General features: G+C 33.1%; 1 protein-coding gene across 3 annotated transcripts in view; it reads right to left on the reverse strand.

The window, feature by feature from the left end:
• The window catches only part of CSMD3 (CUB and Sushi multiple domains 3), a 613,513-nt gene that overhangs the window by 72,611 nt on the left and 522,655 nt on the right, over positions 1-18,247 (reverse strand). For all 3 annotated transcript variants that reach the window (XM_010404839.4, XM_010404843.4, XM_010404841.4), the window contains 7 exons: positions 16,829-17,006; positions 15,236-15,381; positions 12,172-12,252; positions 10,921-11,034; positions 6,564-6,752; positions 6,025-6,171; positions 3,304-3,492 (listed from right to left, as the gene is read on the reverse strand). In XM_010404839.4, the coding sequence (XP_010403141.2) occupies positions 3,304-3,492; positions 6,025-6,171; positions 6,564-6,752; positions 10,921-11,034; positions 12,172-12,252; positions 15,236-15,381; positions 16,829-17,006 (1,044 nt within the window). The remainder of the gene's footprint in view (positions 1-3,303; positions 3,493-6,024; positions 6,172-6,563; positions 6,753-10,920; positions 11,035-12,171; positions 12,253-15,235; positions 15,382-16,828; positions 17,007-18,247) is intronic.

Consider the following 18,247-nt stretch of genomic DNA (forward strand, 5'->3'; position numbering starts at 1 on the left):
CTCTTTGACAGGATGAGACATTTCTGAGCTTGGAACAAGTGATCCCTGACTAATAACCAGGTGTCTTGGTTCCCTCTTAAATCTAAGGCTTTATTCCGTGGTAGTCTACCAAGCAAATCACTGAAGTGGCCAAATCCTGCTCTTCTGAAGTCAAGAGCAGCTAGTGCCCACCCTTCTCACTGCTCTGAGGATTTTGTACTCTGTAATGTCACAGTCACTTTCCTTTCCTAGCTTTACATTCCTCATCAGCCCCTCCTTGATGCTGAGAAAAAGGTCCAGCATAGCACCTCTCCTTGCTGGCTCTCCTTTCTCTCTTAGAGTAGCAAATTGAAAACTACAAATAAAAGTGGAAGCCACTACTTAATTAATTTTCTTTAACAAAAGTAATGTACTCAGAGAAGATCTGGTTCTAAATAATGTTCTGTCTGTTTTGGGAATAAAAATAAAAACTAACCCTTTTCCGCATTCTAAAACCATATATCTAATGTAGGTCAGATCAAAAAAAAAGTGAAAAAACAGGGCTTAGGCATTTAAGTCTGAAGTACCTTACTTTGAAGTCAAATCTTGAGCCCTAAGAAAGTACCTATCATGCCCACACAGGAATATTAATCCTCTCAGACTATGTATAAATACTTGGAAAAAAAAAAAAGCACAATCTATTTTTGCCCCTACTGGGAGCTGATCTGACATAAAATTGATCTGCTTCATAAGCAATATAATAACTATGTGGCACAGTATCAAAGCTAATAATCACAGCTAAGACACAGGTAAAGCACCAATCCTATAACAACTTCCAGGGGTGTAAGAATCAATGTTAAAATATTCTCACATTGCCATAAAAAAATCCCTTGCACATGACATGTAAATTTAAAAAAAAACCAACAAAAACCCCCAAAAACCACAGTACAGACACACTGCTGAAAAGACCACAGAAAACTATTCCTAATTTTCTATCACCCTATCTTGGCAACTATAAGAACATATACCTAATGGCTGTCACAATATCTACTGGCACCTAGAGACAAATACACATTTAAAAGAAAGTAAGAAAATTTGATGAGGAAATGAAAGACCCCAAGAAACTGTAATTGAATTCAAAATTCCAGAGTGTCTGAGGACATGATGCCAGACAGATAAAAACTGACAAGTTAATTAAACCAGAATATCCATCTTCCGTCTTTTACTGAACATCTGATAAAACTGTACTATTTCACTTGCCATCACCAAAGAAAGAAACAACTTCTATGACACTAAAATGAAAACATGTGACCATGTTTATTACTTCTTAAATTCCTCAACAGCTTGGATTGCAGACTAGGCAAATTCCAAGATGATAACAATATGCTTGTATAACCAAGGTATAACCAAACAACACTGTTTACTGCATAACTGGCCTAGCTTAACCTCTTCCTTCAAAAGCACATATTAATGATAACAAGAACTTTGAGACAATAACAAGAGTTGCCAGAACAATGTCCACTGCGTTACATCAGGGCCAGCACTCAGCAGCACAGAAAATGAATATCCACTTGCAAAATACTTGTAACATGTAAACAGCATTGATTACAATCCTAACCACCAACAAATTCTACAACATTGTTTATTCACATAATGCACATAATTCACATTCTCTCTCTTTTACCAATCAGTAAAATATATATCAGATACATTCTGGCTACAACTTGAGATGTTCTGTATCTACCATTGAGATTAATTACTCCTTCAGTATTCAAAAATCTCCATCAGTGACTTGACAAATTTTGAGTCATATTATCCGTGTTAACAGTCAATCTTGTGGCACAAGAAAAATAAATCCCTCCCTTAACCTTAAATTTTTAAGAAACAACATGCAACCCAGCACACCAAATGCTTGATAACAGACTTTTATATAAACAATAGAGCTCCCAAGCGTCACCCAATGACATTTTAGATTACAGCAGTTTTGACCTGAATTTCATATATGTGGAAACTTGCACAGAAAAGCTGCCCAGAGAAATTGTGGATGCCCCATCCTTGGAAGTGTTCTAGGCCAGGTTGGATTGGCTTTAAGCAACCTGGTCTAATGACCAGTGTTCCTGCCCATCCCAGAGGGATTGGAACTAGATCTTTAGGGTCCCTTCCAAGTAAAACTGTGGGAGACAGAGGAGTAGAAACTCCTGCAATTAAAGGAGGCTTTGATTTACAACCCTGGAAGAGACTAGGTCTGGCTTAATTGACAGAGATTTGTGGACTTTAAGCAAAAGGATTACAAACTTGTGTTCCTATCATTATAAGTAAAATTGTACACTGGGTGTTTTGGTGAAGGGTTTTAAAATATAATAGTGTGGTTTTATATAGTTTAAGTTCAGAATGTAGATGGTATAAAAGAGACAACTGTGCGTACGTGACATGAGAAGTTATTGGTCAAGACATAGCTGCATTGCAGTGAGAAGTGCCACAGGTGATAGGTCATTAATCTAAAACAAAGTGTCATTTTAAGTATCTATTGGATTAGAAAGTTATAAATTACGATGTAACCCTAAATCTTGTGACTAGTCGCCATTACTCGGAGGTGTTGTAAAATCTCATGCCTGGACTGATGCATTTGTTATTTTAAACAATAAATTCGTGTAGTTGCATAGTCCCATCCCTGAAAGTTATTTTCCTCCGACACGTGAAAGCGTGAGAAACGGACATAAAACCTTGTATGATTCTATGAAAATTATCTTTTAGTTAGGGGAAAACGTGACAATATCAGGATAAGTTATTGCCACATCAGATAATTTGACAGGAAAAAATGACAAATAGGAACTATCCAAAATTCCCTAAAAATTATCTATCAAAGAAATGTTTGGTCACCGTACATCAGCTTGGGCAATACTGTGAATCAAACTGAAACATTAAAATCTATTCCTTTTTCACAAACTTCAGAACACATTTCCACTTCCAAAGATATACATAAAAAACCAGACAGAGATCTTGGAAAACGGAAGACCTTAATTATATTAGTTCTCAAAGAACACCAGCATTTTGAAGACTTACCTGAAATTTCAGAAATTATTATTAGACCAGAATGAAGTTCTTAAATACTCTTCACTATGTCTTAAAGCAATATTTTTTGTATCTGTCAGGCTTATTAGATCCTCTTGAAATACTGTTTCTTCAAAGTACATTTGTTTTTATGAGGTTGAAAAATTTTGGCACAGAAGTATGTCCATAAAATATTTACCTGCTATTAATTTTAAGTCAGAAAACTGATGGCTTACATTACAAAAGGAAATAGAAAGTTTCTTAGAGTATATATTTTTGAATAAAAGAATTTACCTTGACAAGCTGGGACTGGAACATCCCACGAGTAATAACCATATGGAGACTTCCTGCATACAGCAGTACTTTTCCCAATGAGCCGAAAGCCTCGATCGCAAGCCCAGCGAACCATACTGTTGAGCTGTCCACCTGTCTGACTGACAATGAAACCATGCAGAGGCGACTCCGGGGTGCTGCAGTAGAGAGCTTTAAACATAAATATTGAATGAATAAAATACGCGTTTAGAATTCAGATAACAATTCTTGAGAAATTCTTGTTGAACTCAGTGGACATCTGATAGGACACTGAGAAAATGTCACTAAAAGTTGTGTCTTGTGCTGATAATGCATGCATTGAGCAATTTCACAAAATATAAAGGTGATAAAAAAAGAGCTTTATAAGCACTTTATAAGATTTGGGTTTCAGTAGCCTCCAAAAAAATAGAGTGATAACTCATTTTATAACTGGCTATAGCTTTGGGGTTTGGGTTTTTTTTACCATCTTCTTTTTAAATCAAATAATCTACTGAACTTTAGTTTATGATGAAATATATTGAAATTATATATCTATAAATTTCAGTAGTATACAAATTTTTGAAAGAAGGAAACATCTAGCACATCCTGAACATAACTGTTAAAATAGTCCTTTCTTTATGGTCCTAAATAAACTCTTTCATTTAAGTTTTCTGATACATTGAAGTGAAGTGAAACAATTAAAATAGATTTTAATGATATTGATGACGGCCACGATAAATCCATGGCAAAAAATACTTAATCTGATTTTAGCTGTTGATTAATTTAGAACACATTAAGTCTTACAGAAGTCTTATCTAGAGACTATGAAAAAAATCATAGCTAATTATGAGAGCAAATAAAATCTCTAAGAGTTACAGTTTTTATCATCTGAAATTATTTATGTACTTAACAACTCTGTTATTAAACACTGGTCGCTACTATGTTTCCTTTATCTCCCTTTTTCATCGAGTACCAGGTAATTTAGGTTTGTCTGTCTTGTCAAAGGAGCGAACCAGAAGGCTCTTATAACCTGGTAACCAGTTTAAGATGAATTTTGTTTGTGTAAAAGGTTAACTTGGTCTCTGATTAATTTGATTAATGCCTGCTGGCCATCACAGCCATTTTCCCTTTTTGTAGAAAAGAAAACTGTGTTGGAAGTTTGTTTCCAAGTGCTTCGTTTATGCTTTGAAAAATGTTGATAACTATTGATATTTATTTTCTCAGGCAAACAGCAAACTGCTGCTTCACTCTCTCTTTAAAACTTTGCATGTCTCATTAATTACTTCAGGTCAATGTTTTTCTCCTGTGAAAGCTTCCTCTGACCAGAATGGAGTTACATGGCTGTTCATTTATGACAAATATTTATTAAACATATTAAATCAAAGAGCAGAATGAGAAGTACTGCTATATCTTTCAGACCACATACTATGAAAATATTTTCTTCCTTACACTAAATCTCTCCTGACTTATCCTTTCTTGAAAGAACCAAATATACAGACACCTCTTCTTCTCTAGTGTATAAGAAAATATACCAGTATATTCAGTGTGAAGCAATCACTAGAAAATATTTCCTGTCTACCTCTCAACAGTTCTCTCAGTACCTGTAAGGAAAGACTATGAAGAATTTTCTCTTCTTTCTCTTTTAACAGATCCAACAGGTAATAACGTGCAATGAAAATTGCCACAATATATTATTTTGTGTCTATTAAACAGTGAATTTTATCTCATTAACAACAGATATTTTAAGCCTGAGAAAACTGTCCTCTCCTAAAGGGAAAGATGACACTGATACAGTTTCACAGTATATTTTGATCCCAATTATTTTTCTTCAATTGTGAAGTAGCCAAAAATTAAGTAAGGAAAAACAAAAACACACAGCAGAAGAATTTGATACTTATTATTTATTTCTTTCTCTACTTTGTGAAATGAAACAGCTTTATGCCAACAACTTCTTTAATATCTGCAGATACTATCCCCAGTACTCTTCCTTGTGTGTCTTTCATATCTATGTTCATCATAAAAAAAGCAAATACAGATTTTGTGTAATTGCTGTAAATTACAACAAAACTAATTTAGCTTGATTAACCAAAATAATTTTCCAGTAAAATTAATATTCTATAATAATTCTGTTAAAGCAATTTTACTAAAATCTAACTTTGTCAGGTACCATTTCCACACACTATTCATAAATATGTTAATTTGAATTAATAATACATAAAACACTGGCTTTTTTACATACTAATTTATCTCTTTTAATGTTGTTTGCTGCTTCTGTTGAACCTTAAATTAAAGTGTTCAACCCTTCAGGGTCTCATATTTTTCCACTTTATCGTGTTCACTCCTGCCTTATTGCAGTGCTTTCCCCTGTTCCACCAAAATTCTTAATGGTGAATTGTATAAAGATCCAGTTAGAAAAACACCTCAGTATGAAGAGGCATACAAGTGCAAGTAAATGGGAGAGAGAAGGGGGAAGCTGCTTCTTTTATCTTTAGTACTGGCTTATGCCATTTTGAAACCCTGTCTTTTATTAATTCTCTACAGAAAACGTGTGGGGTTTTTTTTCCTCACAAGATGAGGTCATCAGGTTCATGTAGATAGAACAGGTTTGACTTCCTTTCAGTTTGGTTAATTAAGGATACAAAACATAGCTTATATTACTCTTTTCACATAAACATATATTCCACATTGAAATTTTATGGACTATAGAAAGTCACATTAGCATACCTATATATCTTATCCTGAAACCCTTTTTATTGGTGCCATGATCTGCTGACCATCGGAGAAAGACTTCATGGCCATTGCTGGTTATATTTAGAGAAGATGAATAGTCCCCGCTGAGAGATATGAGCAATGGACTATGACTATTTGGTCCTTGGTACCAAGGAAGGAAAAAAAGAAAGGAAAGAGGAGTTACAAAGTTTAAAATAACATACAATGAACCATATGCACACAATTAATATACATGTAAAACATTCTTCAAGCAAATGGCAAATTAATTTGAATTTAAAATTGAAATTATATGTTATAACTGGAAGCTATGTATTTGCTCCAAACAAAAATTATTTCTATGTATAACATGACGTACAGTTTTAAAATACAGTAATCCAGCAGGTTTTTTTAGCATACCAAATCAAAATATTTGCTTAAGATTTTTTATACTGAAAAATTATTATATGCATAAACAATAGTAATTAGACAGATGCAATATAAAAATACAATGATATAGACAAGGTATCATCCAAAGTTATGCATCTTATAGTTACCATCAAAAACCTCAAGTATATCAAATTCCTTTTCTGTCTGGAAGAATTCGAAGAACATGCTGATATTATAACCCTTTTCCACAGTAATGGTCCATGCACACATCTGGAGATTTGGGTAGCTATCAGGATATCCAGGGCTCAGTATTACTCCTGTTGAATCCAGACGCATCTCATTGGCTGGACATAGCACTGTGAAACAGAAAAATTGGCAAAACAGTCTAAAGCCCATTATTTCTGTTTCGTGTGATTGACAAGATTTTACTGAGTTTAAAAGAACTGGATTACTCATTCTATTTCCTTAAATTGAGCAACATGGTGATTTAAAATGTGATGGAGTTAATTTTGAATTTATCTGGATTCACTAGGTCTCCACAGAATAATAATCTCATTAAATAGAAATAGTTGATATCACCATGTTATTGGAACTTTTTTCAAAAAATATGTTTGCTTCATGATATATGAACAAATGCCTTCAGTATATTCACAACCTAACACTGCTAAAAAGGAGCATTGAAAGCTTTTTATATTGACAACTCACCCCTACATGAAAATGAGCTAGTCCTGAGTTACACAAGGAAAAAAATATAGGATCTTAGTTTTCTCAAGAATACTGGAAATAATATTGTCTCATTAATTACAAAAATCAGGTTTTGTGTTGAAAAAGTTATTGGACTATGAAGAGAGATAAACAACACAGAAAAGCAGAGAATGGGAGAGAAAAAGAGTATTCATCTTCTTAAAATTCTTTGTAAGAATCACAGAATATTTGGGTTGGAAGCAATGTTTGAAGATCATCTAGTCCAATCCTCTGCAAACCCATCCAAACTGATCTGTATCTGCCCATATATTTTAAAAATATTTGTATCTCAGTTGCAAATTAGCATCTAGTTGTTAAACTTAAGAAGTTGTTTCTCATGTCCTGTGTTTTTTTCAATTACTCAAGAAGAGACTAAATACAACACCTCCACCCACTTAATAAAACTCATATGGATGGAACCTGGCTGTAAAACTACAGTGCTGTGCATATCTCAAGAAAATGAACAAGGTAATCCTCTTAGCTTTATATGTACATACAGATATATGTACGTACACATATATTTATATAAAAATGTGGGGCAGGAAGAGCATAACTAATCTGGCTGCACTCATTTATCTGCAGCTGGTTTTGTCTTGCAAACTGTCCTTAATTTGAGGATTTTCAGTTAAACATCCCTCAGGAATTTTATAGAGAATTTAAAGACTTGTTTCTGTTAAACAGATTCCCTTGGGAATTGGGTAGCTAAGTTTTCTATGAATCAGAGAAAATGTATCTGAGATATAGTTAAAAGTCACCATTAAAGAATTTTCTCAAGGTCCCCTAATTATGATGCAAAATACAGTTTGAATCTTCTTACTCTGAAATTTTCATTTTACCCTGAAAGTAGAAGCTAATTTAAAGCAAAATTAAGGGAAAAGCTACATGTTTTGTATGGACAATGCTCTATTTTAACAAAATAAGATGATAGGCATTGGCTAAACTTGTGGAATTTAGTGAGTATTTTCACATCTAAAGGAAATTTGCAAGAATTTAAAGAAATGCTCATTCAACTAACACACACCAGACAAAAACAGAGAAAAAAAAAAAAAGTGACATAGTTTAAAATAGTGCTAAACGTGATGTAAACTAAGCTGTAATAATTAAAATTACCAAATAAATCTTATTTTGCTTCAATATTTTTCCTTAGGAATAGCTCATTTGTTGGGTATACCTTCACTGCAATACATTAACTTCAAGACCAATATATTGTTACTTAAATTCTGCTAAGCAGCATTCTTCAGATTTACTTATGGATTAATTTTGAATGTAGGTATCAATTATTTTCAAGTTGAAAATTAAAGAAAAATTCCATCAAATCTCACTTTACACTAGCTAAAGCATACAACATATGCACAAGGTTAAAGCATCAGGAACTAACACTGTTAAGTCCAACAACAAACATATGGTCTACCCAGTGAAAAGAACTAGTAAACTAATACTAATATGAACCAACAGAAGAACTGAGTTTTTTACTTGGGAGTGACTCTTATGTGGTGTGTTATAGTCTGCACAATGAAGTATGGTAGCTTACCTATAGACTAATATGATAAAGTAAAATCATGAAAGACAGAAATTTTTGGCATGTATTTTTGCTACCTTTATATTTCTCAAAGCTCTCTATTCATCTTTCATTACTGAAATTTAACTAATATGCTTTGATCTTCAACCTTAGACATTATATAAATAAATAGAAAATATGCTGCTGTTTATTCTAGGTTGCCAGTTGAACTGATCATTTTAACACAATTTGACAAATTCCTTTGCAATTTTCTTTTTAATTTTCTGACTCCAACTCTGAACACCATGTTAATTTCATTCTACTTTGAACGGAAATTATAAGAGTGTTGATTTAATATTTAGTATTGGAACCAATGTTTAGCATTCATATCTGACAGATAAAAGATTAACTACGGTAACTGAAGTCATCATTCCTGAGTTTTTGTCTTGGGTCTTGCGCTGAATACAAATATGCCTTCAGCAACACACGCTGAGAGAATGCCTCAGGATCAGCACGTATGTCTCTATTTGCCCTATCTAATATTACATTATTTTAACATTTAAAGCAATGCCTGGAGGTTACTATGGTTTTCCACCTATTAAATGCTGTAAGTCTGCCAAGTTAGGATTTAAACTTAAATTGGGGTGTTGGAAGCTATTTCTAGACACATTTGTACTTAACTAAATGCATAGATTTTCAGAAATTATCAGTGTTAAAGTTCTTATGAAGCTCACATTTCAATTTCACTTTGCATTTTTAAGAACTAGACTTACTGCTGTGAATTATTTTGACTTCTGCATAGTTTTGTCCATAAAATCAGGAGAAAACAGTTTAATCAGCTGTAATAGTAGACCCTTCCAGTTTTCCAGGAATGGAGGAGCACAGTATATTTATACAAGAGTTTTTTTTAACTCTCAGCTCAAAGCTTAGGTGAATTTTATAGTAATAATAAAGTCTTAAAAATTAATAAACTGATGTTTAATTTCCTAGCATCTATATTGTACACCATTTTATAACTTTAGAAATTGCCAAGAAACAGTAAAATATTAAAGTTTTACTTGTAAAAGTAGTAGATTTATTCACAATTAATTTACTCTTGCAAAATAAATCTTTCATCGTGAATGTTTTATGGATATGTTAATGAATTAAAATTACTGGAGAAGGACACACCAAAACGTTAGATTGGTAGGAAAAACAGATGGCAGTATTTTTAATATAATACAAATGTAAATCAAATGCACTTATTATGACTGATTTGGGAAAGTATTTTAATCCTGCTGTAGATGTTAGAATATTAAGCTCAGGAACAGATGGATCACAAAGGAATATCACAGCAACTAGCAGAATCCAAAACGGCTTTTGTTAACATAACTTATACTTTTATGAGGCTGTGGTGTTTCGGTTTGGTCTTTTTTCCTTGAAAAGATTTTATCATACATGTTTATAACTGTAGGTCCTTATTCATCCTTCCAGATATAAATGGAAGAATTAGTAAGAAAACATAAACTCATACCCATCACTGGAACTGCAAAGAGATTCCATTTTTTAAATGAAGCATGTGCAAGGCTTGTCTTCATTAGCTCCCTAATCAGCTTGGTATGAAAGAAAAACCTCACATTTTTTTTTAAATTACAGAAAAATTATATTCTACTGTAACACATCAAATTTCAGCTTAATAAAGACTGGTCTAAAGTGTGATGTTAGTCACTGGCAGGAATGCAATCTTGTTTTGAGCTTACCAATGAGATGGCATTATCTATTTGCAGTTTTCAGTAAGAAGAAAAATGAACAAACAAATGCATACACACACACACACACACACACACACACACACACATAAAACCTGGTTTTTAGAATACATTGAATAAAAATGGAAGTACTTAAAACTGCCCTGAAAAATTATTTTGTGAACTTGTTCACCCAAATCCATGCTATGTTAATTTAGCATTTTAAAAAATTTCCGTATAAATTTTCATACTATTATGTTGTAGATAAAATGAAAGTCTCATTATTTACTGAATTAGACTCCCTGAAAAAAAAAGGAACTATAAAATTATGTTCACAAAGTAGAGCATGAACTTGCAAAGTTGATTAAAAATTGCTATATATTTTGCATTAATATCTGACATATATGAAACAAAACAAAGAGTGATATATTGGGATAAATTGTCAAAAGTCTGAAATAGTTTCAGTATGCTGTCTTATGTAAAGAGATGCAGAGGTTATTTAAGGAATCACCAATGAACTGGTCTGACAGCAGGAAAGTAAAAAGGTGGAAAAACCTTGACAAGTAGGTGGTGCTCCATCCATCTGAAGTCTTTCCCCTAGTCGGCATGTCAGAATCTCATTACCAACCAGTGTAAAGCCTGGCTGACAGTGGTACCTTATTATGTCTCCTGTTCAGAAAAACAAAACAGGGCAAAACACAAACAAACAAAAGAAACATTAAACAGCAATTAACTGGGACTTTTAGCTTTGAAAACATTATTGATTAATGAAGTTTCTTACCACCATATTATACAATGGGCTAAATGACCTCTGGCATAAACAGCTTTGATTAGTCTAAGAAATGTGTTAAATGAGCTTTGTGTTGCACACTGTGCTGCATCTATCACTTTTTCCCACCACATTATTTGTTAGATAGTTTGCTTATTTATCTGGGTTTGACTGATGCCATGTGAACCAAATGTCCACAAACCTTTAAGCAATATAATTTATAGTATAACCATTACGGAACTAAATAAAAGTATAAGATCAAGTCAGTAGTTCATACAATCCTGAGGGGAAAAAAAATTAAATAGCAACAGGATTTAGTTGATGATATCTAAATTTGGCACTCTGAGAATAAGGAATTGTCATTTTTTAATTAAGAAACCAGTACTTCGTATAGTTTTATGTACCAATAAAAATTGGCATGTTCCAGCACCTCTCTTTGGTCCGTACTACAGAGAAAAAAAGGAAAAAAAAAATTCTCTTTGTGACCTATATAACTAATCTTATATTGGTATATACTAAAAACCCCCTATTTTTCTTTGACATCACATGAGCAAAACCAGACATCTGAAATAAGATCATATAAATAATATTTCTTTGAAATATAGTAACATTATTGACATGTCTCAGAAAGTCAGAATGTCACCCCCTTCTCTGATCCTTTTAACTTTTACAAATTTGATCTTACTCTTTAGGTCACAGAACCTTAATTCTGGTATAGAATACAACATTGTCTACATGTTTTCTTATGGGTTTTGTTTGTTCGTTTCAGTGTAAAACAATGTTTAATATTAAACAGTATGAAAAGTGTATTTTAAAATTAAGTCAATTTCAAAGAGTTACTGTATTATTTATATGTAATCTCTGAAACATAGATGGAATTCAGGATGCATAGAGAAGAGGAATGATTTCTTAAAAAATGTATTATCAAATAAAAATCTGAAGTATTACAAGTACTATTTCCATTCTGAAAAGCATCCTGTGCACAGCAAGTTTACTTTATGAACAAATTTTGCCTTTTTTTTTTTTCTTTATATTACCTATTTCGAATTCATCATCCTCAGCTACAATTTCGGCATTTGGTATATTTGCTGGAGGCTGGCAGACACGGAGCTGATAGGCTATAAACAGGAACAAAGCACAGTTGACATTCTCAAATGTAGTTGTCATAGCCATGCAATAACTAATTTAATATCCACCTTAGCAGGATAAAATAAAAACTCCATTAATTTATTTTGAAACTTTCGAAAGAATCAAAAGAAAGGAAATGAAAACATTGGAAGTTGTGTCTTCATTTTCAGTTATTTAGTTTTAGTGGTGAAACCCTCTTCCGGAATAAGAAGCTTAGAAGTGGTTGCCAATTTTCTTACTTAAGTGATCCCAGTTAAAAAGCAAATATTTTTGTATTTTTCAATCATTGTTTTGTTTGTTTGTTTTTTTTTTTTTTTTTTGAAAATACAATTTTACTGTTGAACTCTTCCACTTTTGAAACCTTGTAACAAATACAAGTTTTGGAATCCCAAAGATTCTACCCAGAGGCAGCATAACTAATGGACAGAAGCATCCTGAATGTGAAATTTCCCAGTAAATAAACAGTTGTGGAGCACACATCACCTGCAGATAGGGTCAGAGAAGAATTCTGCTTTCAAAGTTCTCATTTGAAGCTTCACATGAAATAATTTTCTGAGATTTAGCACATGATGCAACAGTCAGGCAAAATAATTAGATGAAATAAATAAATAGACAAGTAGGAAGAGTATGCAGAAGCTACATAGATTGATTTTTTTTTCCCCCAGAGATCCAGTGAAAATGGGCCCATGTTTGGAGACAGACAAAACACCATTTAATCTTAATACAATTAGGACAGAAATCTGGGGAAAGAAAGCACATTGATATATTCACACCTACAGTTGAGTCTCTCCTGTTATAAAGTGAACATTCAGGATAAAGTATGCTTGGTTTTCATTAGTATTACATTTTCATATAGCAGTGTTTTATAGCATTTCTCTTTAGCACAGAAACATCAACTACTTATGGCAGATGACAGTTCAGCTTCAATAATACACATTCTTGGTTGCTTCCTGTAATTAGATACTTTAGTACTCTAACTGGTCAAACTTCTAACAATCACAAAATTTATACCTTAAATAAGACCTATTGTTACTACTACTACCTTTTGTTACTACAGATGAGTCACCCTCATTTGATATCTTCCTATTACACTCCTATTTTGTCAATCATATAATGAAGATCTACTTAAATCAGTGAGTCAGAAAGCCTTAGAATAAAGCAATTTAAAACAAAACACACTAATTAAATATGAAACAGCTGTGCTGTTTGCATCTTAAGAAAAATAACAATAAAGATCATGAAGATAATTAAAATTTGATTTAATAAACAAGTCATATAATTAATCTCAAATGTCTCTCATTTTTGGGTAACAGGAGTATCATTAATTTTAATCCTAACATTATTTGTTTTAAATAAATTTGACTCCTTGCCTTTTTTTGACTCATTGACTGCCTTGTCTTTATTACTATAATTTTTGTGCAGCTGATATGAAGGATCATAGACTCCAAGATACTCAGAGATTTATTTATCTTGACAACATTAGACCAAAAATCATTTTAAGTTTCTTTATAAATAATCTTTGTGCTACTCGGTTTGCATCTTTTTTGTACATTAGGGCCCACAACTGTGGTATGACAATTTCCACAACAAAAAAAACAAGTAAAAGGAGATCTTTAGAGACACTTTAATACTAGCAAATTATTAGACCACAAGAAATAGCCTGAAGTTGCTTCACATAAGATTTAGACGGGATAATAATAAAAATGTATTAACCAAAAAGGTTGTCAAGCATTGAAACAGGCTGCTCAGGGAGGTGGTGGAATTACCATCCCTGGAGGTATTTACAAGACATGTAATGTGTTATTTATCATTCTGGTTTACTGATAGAATTGGCAGTGTTGGGTTTACTGTTGGACTTGAACTGGACATAAAATGTCTTTTCCAACCTGAACAATTCTATGATTCTATGAGGATTTTACACATATTTTTGGTCATATACTGATATACTAATAGATATCAATACCTATCAATTCATTAATGAATAAAAAATGTCATTTTGTCCTTTGCAAGTTGATACATGCAATTTAGATGCCAAGATCTGGAATGGAAATTCTGATCCCTCTCAACCTAGCCCTGCTGGAGTCTCTACTCCAAATTCAATTGCTGGTGGATTTTTTTCATAATAGGCTTTATGGATTTGTTTTGTTTTGTTTTGCTTAGATTAAAGTTCCTCTAATACCATTAATTCTGTCTATCTGTATTCACCATGGTCTTTAGTAAGTCAAAAAGAAAGTCTTCTAGTCACAAGATTTGACAAGGATCCAGAAAACAGGCTGTGTCTGTTCACGTTTCCTAGAGTATTCAATCCAATCGGCATTCACAAAGCACCTAAACTCACCCTTACTTCTCAATCTGTCTCCTTTTAATTATAGCAGTGTAAAAGACACTTTGCCACAGAGGGTCTGGATGACTACAAAAAGAGGTAGAATTCAGTGCATTAATTCATACACATTTTCATTCAGTCAGTATTTAATTCAAGGGCAGATTAATGTTAACTACACTATGTAGCTCACTATCATTGAACTACATAGTATAGTAAACATTTTATCATAGGTATAGTTGACTATCATTGGTGTCTCTGCAAAAACAAAACTTTCTTCAAAATATCCAAATGTGTAAAAGAAATTCAGTGTCCTCCAAAAACATTTAGGTTTCAAAGGAATTTTAGAAACACTGTAAAAATAAAAGTATGTGCACCTTGAACTTTAGGGTCTTGATGCTGCCTTCTTTGTTCATGTCTCATCATAGTGCAGTCTTTTTATTTTTGTTTGACTAATAGTAAATTTAATATCTTGTCAAGAAAATAACTTATTTTCATCATTTATGTTAGTCTTCCATATATTTGCATTACCATAGTAGTGGTCAATCATATTAATAATAGCAACTCTTAGAAAAACCAACTCATTTTTTTATGCCTTGTCTTCCTCCAGTGACCAGCATAAACAGTGGAAAAGTTTAATTTGTCACACTTACCATGATAACTAAGTACAAAGAAGCCACTGGTAGTAAAGTCACTGTGAAACTTGATCAGAATCTGATTGGACGTGCTATAGACTGATTCTAATGCAGTGTTGCCACTAAATTGTCCAATTTGAGGGGAAGTTTGGTCGGGTCCATCCCTAAGAAAAACAAACAGAATGGGGTTTTTTTTGGTCCAAAAATTAATATAATTTCTTCAAATTTTAAGTGAATGCAGTAAATTTTCTCTAGATTGTTCTATAAGGCATGAGACAACTAAAGTAAGATAAAACAGACATCAAGGGCTGAAGACCTTTTCATATCCTGTACGTGGACTGGATACTAATTCAACCACCTTTTGAAAGTCACATTCTTATTTTCAAATAAAAATTGCAGTTAACTCAAAACTATTGAATTTGTGATTTTACTTCATCTACTTGCCAAAATGTCTGATCACATTTGTCTACCTATACTTTCAAATGTGGCTATCAGAAAAGAAATGAAACTAAAACTGTTCATGTCCCCCAGTCTTTCGATACTGGTAATTCCTAGGAAAATTAAGAGATAGTGTTGTTAGAATTAATTAATAGAATAATTTGAAAAGACAAGAATGGAAATTGTCTTAGCAAAAATAAAACCAAAATGCTTACAGTCTAGTGAATACACAATATTCCCCTTGAAAACTGCATGTGGACATTAATAAATCCACATTTTATTTGCAAAGCTTATTTTAAGTTACTTTTAGATATGCTTTAATGTCAGCATTTTTAACCTCACTTTTTTTGGTCCAAATTATGGCACATTGACCCTCTCCCCTCTGTTTTAACAGGGAAATTGTATGCTTTGAAGAAGCATTTTAATTGTGAATAAAATGTTGGGGTTTTTTCATTGGAAATTTCTATAATTTTTTTGATCTGCTCTGTAAACAAATAGTATCCTAAAAGTGGTATAAGCTGCATAATTAAATAGCCATCATGTATATAATACAATTTTGACACATGTAAAAATGAGGACTAAAGCCATTAAATGTCTTCAGATATGTGTTGGAGGGACTAATGGGATAGGCTGCTGCTGAGGGTCATCATGCAGAGCCTTGACAGCCATGGATTCAAGTACATAGAGAATATAATTTGTTTACAGTTACTGATAGCTCAATTCTTTCTGTCATAGCCAAATACAAACAGACCCTCTCATTTTATGTACTCTTAGGAGTAAAAGAAGCCAACTTGGAAGAAATGAATGAACTGTTGCCCTACTTTAGTTTCAAGTACTCCTTCTCTAAAACACTAATACACACATCTGAAACTTCTTATTATCACTCCTTTTCTAAGTATTATTTCTCTTGATTGTTGGTGAGCTATTATAGCATACCTCTATATGCTTTTCTTTGTTGACAAACTGAGGAACACTATCATTGTTTTTGAATTCTTGTCCAGTGCTATCTAAAGAGAATGGTCCATTGGAAAACATAGACTGGTGTAACATGGTCATTTTTCCTAGAGAGAGCACTAGTTTCAAGGGGAAAATCACAAAAATATTCTTTTAAATTCATGTTTGATTGCAGAGTGTCACATGAAGATTAAATAAATGCCAAAAGTGTTTTCTTACCAGACAGTTATGAAATCATATATTGGCTCTGTTTGGAGAACTGTGAAATTGATGTAGATTCCATTCCCAGGTGGTACTCTTACAAGCCAGAAGCAGTCTTGAAAGTTTGGGTACTCATCAGGGTATCCTGGAGAGTATATGGTGCCGTTCATTGCAGTTATGTTTCCTCCACACAGAGCTATAAAAAAGACACTTTTTAAAAAAGAGAATAGATGCTTTTTGCGTTCTACTCAAACCATATAAAAGCCCTACTTTGAAACACATTAGGTACACTATAACTTCATTGCATATGACCATTGCTGTGTAAAGAAAACAGATTTTATTCAGCTTTGTGCAGAGTCAGAAGTCTATTTTGACAGTATTGGTCAAATATAAAAGAAAAAATCATAATTCTGATGTCATAAATACTACCAGAACTGGTGGTGAAATTCCCTGTGCAACTGAAAATTACTTTGTTAGGGCTTTATGTAAATTCCAGCTACAAATTAGCAACACATCACACTAATTCTTTTCATGTATTGTCACAAGAAGATAGCCAACCAAAACTAACACGAGAGAAGGCACATGCAACGTTGAGAGGTGGGTGAAGATTAGAAGGAAACTTCAAAATGAAAACATTGTGTCCTACAGTATGAATAGTAATTTTGCTTTTATGGATATAGATTCTGGTAGATAAAGTAAGAGTTCTCTCAATAATTCATGTTGAAGAGTACTAATTTTAGACATCATACAGTGCAGGAGTGACCATACAGATTCCGGACTTTCGTAACTATGTATTTCTGGAAAACTATTAGTCCAAATTAGATTATATTTTCCATAGAGATTTCAGATGTATGTTGAATATGACACCACCTGGTTATACCACCACCTGGTTTCCAGAGCCTAGCTCTGGAAAAGTGAATGAATCTTAAAACTGTATAATTTGCTTTATTTTGCATACACTTATTTTGCCCACTTCACCACAAAACATGCATGGTATGGCAACACAGATTTTCTAAAATATATTTTAAAATCTCTCACCGGAGCAGGTTGTTGGAAACACGTTTAACATGCAGGAATTATGCACTGTTTGTATTTCACTAAAGCATGTGTTATGGTTTATGTTTATAGACTTTGGTGCTGAACTGTAGGGTAAGGAGACCTCCATAGTCACACATAAACCATTCAGACTCAACAGCCTGGGCACTGCTTATCTTCAGCTTTTAGCCTTAAAGTCTCAAGGGGGTTTGAGCAGAACAGACAGAAATGGTTTTGCAGCCAGGTCTTAAGGGAGTGAAGACATGGTCTGATGACTGTCAGGCAACAAGATTTCTTGAAAAAGGAGAGGGAACAGAATCCAAACAGATTAAAGCAAGGGAGATGAGTTAGGAAGGGTCAGAGAGTGTTAGATGATTCTGAGCACAGGTGAAAGGAATATTA

This window comes from Corvus cornix, chromosome 2, assembly GCF_000738735.6.
Source record: "Corvus cornix cornix isolate S_Up_H32 chromosome 2, ASM73873v5, whole genome shotgun sequence".
NCBI classification, from domain to species: Eukaryota; Metazoa; Chordata; class Aves; order Passeriformes; family Corvidae; genus Corvus; species Corvus cornix.